Raw genomic sequence first — 7151 nt, 5'->3', positions numbered from 1 at the left:
TCTTCTTCTGTGGTTATAAACACAGCAGGTTAGTGTCTTCTTCTGTGGTTATAAACACACAGCAGGTTAGTGTCTTCTTCTGTGGTTATAAACACAGAGCAGGTTAGTGTCTTCTTCTGTGGTTATAAACACAGCAGGTTAGTGTCTTCTTCTGTGGTTATAAACACGCTCCATTGAGCGTGTGTACAGTGTCGTGCTGTGGGTTCAGGCCAGGCTCGTTATAATTGGGTCGGGTTTGGTCAGGAAATGCGGCCCGACCCGCAGTGTGTGTGTGTGTGTGTGTGTGTGTGTGTGTGTGTGTGTGTGTGTGTGTGTGTGTGTGTGTGTCTCGGTCTCGGGGCAGAACTCTGCTGGTGTGATACAGAGAGCAGAGGATTTTGTTTGTTTGTTTTATTAAGATCCCCATTAGCTTTTGCATAGCAGAAGGTATTCTTCCTGGGGTCTTCATAATTCTTCATGCGACAATACAAAGCACACACACATATCACAAAAACATCAACAAGACAGTACACACATCTAAACAATAGAAAAACACACAATACAAGCTCCAATACTGAATCGTCACATCCAAGATGTCTTTGAATTTGGTAAGGTAAAACAACCACGACCAGCATACCTCGTTGAATAACTGTGTGTTTCTGAACTAAAGGATAACTTTTTGTAGAAAGTAAGTGAAATCTTAGGATAATTGTGAAGCCACAATCGTGTAGAGACAGAAATGACATGCCGTCATGTAAATAAGATAAATAACAAAAGGCTATTTAGTTTGTTTAATAAAACGACAAGGTATAGACCTGTTCTATAGGAAAGGTAACCTTACATTACTTCTGTTGTGATCTGGAGCTATACAGAAAATACAATTAAATAAAATTGAATAAAATAAAACTGTTTTTGATAGTATGTCTGAAAAATAATGTTAAATTGACCAATAAAATGTCAGAACATTATTACAATTTGTTGTTGAATTTGTTTAAAGAAATGTTGATAAAATGACTGAGAAGTATTAATGCAATGCCCAAAAAATGGTAATAAAGTGCCCAAAAATGTTGATAAAATGTTTGAAAAACATTACTAAAATGTCCAAAACAATATTAAAGAAATTTATGAAAACGATTTGAAAAGTCCAAAAAATTTTGATAAAATGTCAGAAAAATATTATTAAAATGTCTGAAAAGATGTGGATTATTGAAGTTTAAATTAAGTTTATTTACTTTATTAATAATGAGGGGAAATTCTAAGTTTATTTACTTTATTAATAATGAGGGGAAATTCAGTGTTTTCACTCTTGCTTGTCAATTACACACAGGTCTGAAAGACACACACATGCACAAACAGGACCTATACATGCACAAAGTGGAGAGATGTCAGAGTGAGGGCGCTGCCCTTGGTGAGGTGCCCCAAGCGGTTGGGGGGTTCGGTGCCTTGCTCAAGGGCACCTCAGCACTGCCCAGGAGGTGAACTGGCACCTCTCCAGCCACCAGTCCACGCTCCATATTTGGTCCGGACGGGGACTCGAACAGACGACCCTCCGGTTCCCAACCCAAGTCCCTATGGACTGAGCCACTGCTGAATATTAATATCAATCAATCAATCAATCAATTTTATTTATAAAGCCCAATATCACAAATCACAATTTGCCTCACAGGGCTTTACAGCATACAACATCCCTCTGTCCTTATGACCCTCGCAGCAGATAAGGAAAAACTCCCCAAATAGTGTCTGAAATGTTTTTAAAAAGTCCAAAAAAGTTTAAAATGTCTGAAAAACATTATGTAAGTGTCTGAAAAAATGTTAATGAAATGTCAGAATTTCAGTCCAAAAATATGTTGATAAAATGTTTAAAAAATATGCCTGTGGATATTCTCATTTATCCAGGTCATAGTTATCTCAAGGCAATTGAATCAAATGCAACAGGACTTGGTTCTGTCTTCCAAGACGTTTTACCTCTTATCCAAGAGGCTTCATCAGTTCGTGCTTGTCTGACTAGTCTGGTTTAAAAATATATAAAGTATATATATATATATACATATATATATATATATATATATATATAGATATATATAGATATAAATATATATATATATATTGTTGATATAATATCCAAAAAAAATGTCAGAAAAATATTAATACAATGTCTGAAAAATGATTGATTGATGATGAAATTTCAGTCCAAAAATATGTTGATAAAAGGTCTAAAAAAACATATACAATTGTCTGATAAAATGTTGATAAAATGTCAAATGAAATTTTATGTGTCCAATAAAATGTTAAAACGTGTAGAATGTAGTAGATAATATTAAATTGTGAGATAAATTGTTTTTAAAAATTTTGAAAAACTGTTAATGAAATGTCCAAAACATTTTTTTTTTTAAAAAGTCCAAAAAATGTTAATAAAATATCAAAAAATAAAATTAAAAAAAATATGTGCATGAAATCATAGTTCAATTTGTTTCCTGTTTCCTGTTTGGTGCAGAGGTCCAGCAGCAGCTGTTGGTGGTTAAAGAAGAGGTTCCCCCTGAGCAGCAGGAGTGGAGCTCCAGTGTGGACCAGGAGGACCCAGAGCCCCCACACATTAAAGAGGAAGAGGAGGAACTGTGGAGCAGTCAGGAGGGAGAGCAGCTTCAAGGGCTGGAGGAGGCTGATATCACCAAGTTCACATTCACTCCTGTCCCTGTGAAGAGTGAAGATGATGAAGAGACACCTCAGTCTGAGGGACACCACTATGGAGGACCAGGACCAGTGCCCAGAGACTCTGATCCAGATTTAGAACCAGATACTGAGGACAAGAAGTCAGATGATTCTTTAGTCGCTGAGATTGAAGTCAGTATTGATGACTGGAAGGAGACCAGAGAACCTCAAAATGATGATGTCTCTGTCAGCGATTTGAAAAGTAGCGCTGGTGAAAAACCATTCAGCTGCTCTGACTGCGGGAAAAGATTTGGTAAAAAAGCGAGTCTGAGGAAACACATGAGCATTCACACAGGAGAAACTTTCAACTGCTCAGTTTGTGACAAAACATTCCCCCGCAAGGACTACTTAGTTTATCACATGCGCAGCCACACAGGAGAGAAACCATACAGCTGCTCCGTCTGCAAGAAAGATTTCACCCAGAGTGGAAATTTACACGAACACATGAGAATCCACACGGGAGAGAAACCGTTTGGCTGCTCTGTGTGTGGCAAAGAATTCACCGGAAGCGCGAATCTGAGGAAACACATCAGAACACACACAGGAGAGAAACCGTTCAGCTGCTCCCTCTGCGAGAAATCTTTTGCCCAAAGTGGGAATTTACAACTGCATATGAGAGTCCACACAGGAGAGAAACCCTTCAGCTGCTCCGTTTGCGGGAAAGGATTTATCGGAAGCGGGAATCTGAGCAATCACATGAGAGTCCACACGGGAGAGAAACCATTTGGCTGCTCGGTGTGCAGGAAAGAGTTCATTGATAGTAGAAATCTGGGGAAACACATGAGGATTCACACGGGGGAGAAACCATTCAACTGCTCTGTCTGTGAGAAGTCTTTTTCACAGAGTGGTAACTTACAGCTGCACATGAGGATTCACACTGGAGAGAAACCGTTCAACTGCTCAATGTGCGGGAAGGAATTCACAGGAAGTGGGAATTTGAGGAAACACATGAAAACGCATAAGGGGGAGAAACCTGTTAGCTGCTCCGTGTGTGGAGATACTTTAAATGACGATGTTGAAAGTCATGAGTGTCCTTTGAAAAGCAGCGGCAGCAAAATTGCGGGTTCGGATGAAACTCTGGAGCCACAGACAGTTGAAACCGCTCTGGAAATGTTTGAAATGAGATCATCAGAGTAAGAAAGTTGTTTTTCTTCTGCTGTGAACAAACAGCGTTCAGTGTTGGGTGTTGGTTCACTCTGTGCATGAAGGCAAAAAGAGAAAAAGGTGAATGATAGGAGCAATTTATGCAGATGAAGTAAATGTAAATACACAATTGGACACACATTTCCAATGGACACAACCGGAATGACTCAAAATACACAAATTATTTTTCCAAGAAAATATCAATAAATGTCTGAAAAATCATGTTTAAATTTTTAAAAAAGTTGGTAAATTGTCCAAAGAACAAAGTCCAAGAAATGTTGATGAAAATGATATTATATTAAATTGTCCCATAAAGTGTTTTAAAAAACATTTCCAAAAACAAAGTAAATTAAAAAAAAAAAAAAAAGCTGTTGATAAAATATTCAGAACACTTTATTAAAATTTCAGAAAAATGTTAATAGAATAACCAAACACAGTTCTCAAAAGTAAAAAAAAGATAAAATGTCTAAAAGATAATATTAAATTGTCCAATAACAAATGAAAAAAATTATAATAAAATGTCTGAAAAAAATGACATGAGTAGTGCAATTTCACGTCAAATGCTTATTTGCAAAAATTGAAAAATCTAAACTTCAGCAACAGATTCATATTGTGATCGTCAATCAGCACTGGATCCTCCAGGAACGTATGACACCTTTTTGTATCTTTTGGGCACTCACTTTCATGCTTGTGTGATGGGAGTTAATCACACGTATCAACCAAGTCAACATAAAATATTCTAGTGTTCAAACTTGCGCGAGTAACATGATATGAATTTTCGTGCATGAGACGCATAGTGGTTATTTTCATATTTTTCTAGTGTATTCATTAAAGTCCATATTTTGTTTTGTTCGTAACCTGATGTTCTCAAGCTACGGCTTTTTTATGCCTCCCTGTGCTGGCGATAGCTGTGGCCGTAGGAATTATGTTTTCGGATTGTCCGTACCTACGTATGACCGTCCTGTGGTTGTGAATGCGATATCTCAAGAACACTGTGAGGGAATTTCTTCAGTTTGGCACAAACGTTCACATAGACTCAAGGATGAACTGATTAGATTTTGGTGGTCATATGTCAAAGGTCAAGGTCACTGTGACCTTGCGCCCATCTCATTGTTATAAACACAATCTCTCAAGAACACTGTGAGGGAATTTCTTCAAATTTGACACAGACGTCCACTTGGAATGAAGACTAAACTGACTAAATTTTGTGGTTGAAGGTCAAGGTCACTCTGACCTTGTGTCCATCTCATTCGTGTGAATGTGGTCAAGGGAATTTCTTCAATTTGGCACAAACGTCCACTTTGACTCAACAATGAACTGACTAGTTTTTGCTGAATAGATCAAAGGTCAAGGTCTTTGTGACCTTGTCTGCCTCATTTTTGTGAACATGATATCTCAAGAACACCTTTGAGGGAATTTCTTCAATTAGACACAAATGTCCACTTGGACTGAGGAATAGATTGATAATTTCTTGCTTTAAACATTATTTGTACTGTTTTAAATCGAACCAACTCCCAGAATTTCAATGATATGACTTTGAAACAGTGTGCTCGTGTGCTCCCTATGTCTAACATTATAAGATCTGGTAAGACGAGCGACAGTAAATGACATGTAGTGATTTATGGTCCAGTTTGTGTCTTGATTTTCCCCTAACTGCGATGCTCCTAATGTCTGACATTATGTACGATCCTAATGGCTTTTTTTGTAATGTATATATTTTGTAATATGTATATAAATTGCTATTGTAGGTGTTACCCTCAGACCTCCACACAGTAATTAAGAGATATAGTGATTTATGGTCCAGTATGTGTCTTGATTAAATGTGACTTATTTGAGGTTTTCAGCTGATTTCGTGATCCATTATCACTCCCAGAAATTTATTTTCACACATTTATCTATATTGACATCATCTTAAGTTGCACTTGCATAGCAATATTTCAGTTTCCAAATTTAGTGACAGTTTGTTTTTGTCAAATCGTCTTTTCAGTTTATTATTTCTGTTGTGATCTTTGTAGAAGCATAAAATATTTTCAGTGTTTCCTGATTTATTAAACAGCATTTATGTTTTTTTTTACAGGAGACGAGTTGGTTGAATCAAAAAAAGCAGCGAGTGTTTCCCAAACTTAAATGACTTAATAAAGAACTGCTTCATTCACTCCATATATGTCTCTGTTTTTCTCTGATCACACCATAGTGTGCCACAACATGAAGGACATTTGAACACATCCTTTAACGACATCTCCGTGACATCTGACCAGTAGATTCCCTGAGTGGTGGGAAAAGGGGGAGGCGTGTTTAAGCTGTGTGGATGGACTTATGTTTCTTAGTTTGGCTTAAGGGGAAGGATATACAACTTGAAATGGTTTCATGTCTTCTTTGTTTTATTTATAATAAAATCAGCAAACTTTTTTTAGAAAAAAATTCGTCAAACCCACCGACAGGTTTGGGGGGCATGTTTTCTTAGAATAATTTTGGCTTTTTTTTTTTTTTTTCTTTGAAATGTTTTTCTGAGTTTCTCTCGCCAATTTTGTGTGTTTCTTTAATTCTATTTATTTGTTTGTCTAATAGGTTGGCGACTTTTTAAAAATATTTTTGCTTAAGTTTTTCTTTTAAAAAATGTTTGTTTTTCTTGTTTAATAAATGTTGCTGTTGATTTCTCTGTGTATATATTTTGGCGACTTTTTTTTCTTTAAAAATATTTTCTTGAATAATTTCTTTAATTTGCAGCATTATATATTGTTTTGTTAATTCTTTTTTTAATTTTGTGTTGTTTAAAATATTTTGGTGACTTTTTTTCTTTAAAGTTTTTTCTTTAAAAATGTGGTGTTTATTTTTAAAAAGCACCCCCAATTTTGGTGGATTTTTTTGTTTTCTTAAAAATGCAGATGTTTTTTTTTTTGTTTTTTTTTTGCACTTTTTAAAAAAAAATAATAATAATTTTGGCTTCTTTTTTTTTTTTTTTTTTAAATGTGACTAAAAATTGCCAAAATTACACCGTTTATCACAGCCACTGGAACCTGTTCTGAAATTTGTAACTCATTTTGATTTTGAGTTCTCATTAAAACTGAGCTACAGTGTAAACTCCAGGCTCACGCCACATGATGATTATAAGATGGTGGTTTTATTTTAACAGGATGTCAGTCAATCAATCAATCAATCAATTTTATCAATTTTATTTATAAAGCCCAATATCACAAATCACAATTTGCCTCACAGGGCTTTACAGCATACGACATCCCTCTGTCCTTATGACCCTCACAGCTGATCAGGAAAAACTCCCCAAAAAAAACCCTTTAACAGGGAAAAAAAACGGTAGAAAC

The 7151-nt window shown here is 35.9% G+C and overlaps 2 protein-coding genes across 2 annotated transcripts in view; both read left to right on the top strand.

Annotated features, from left to right (window-relative positions):
• LOC126384212 (zinc finger protein 135-like) overlaps positions 1-6364 on the top strand; it is an 18698-nt gene extending 12334 nt beyond the window's left edge. The window contains exon 5 of the mRNA XM_050035176.1: positions 2474-6364. Within this exon, the coding sequence (XP_049891133.1) occupies positions 2474-3825 (1352 nt within the window). The 3' untranslated portion in view covers positions 3826-6364. The remainder of the gene's footprint in view (positions 1-2473) is intronic.
• LOC126384396 (oocyte zinc finger protein XlCOF6-like) overlaps positions 1-7151 on the top strand; it is a 164070-nt gene that overhangs the window by 41453 nt on the left and 115466 nt on the right. The gene's annotated exons all lie outside the window — the stretch shown is intronic.

This window comes from Epinephelus moara, chromosome 22 (assembly GCF_006386435.1).
Source record: "Epinephelus moara isolate mb chromosome 22, YSFRI_EMoa_1.0, whole genome shotgun sequence".
In the NCBI taxonomy this organism is placed as follows: Eukaryota; Metazoa; Chordata; class Actinopteri; order Perciformes; family Serranidae; genus Epinephelus; species Epinephelus moara.
Note: the sequence above shows the minus strand (reverse complement) of the source record. Positions and strands in the feature narration are given on the sequence as shown.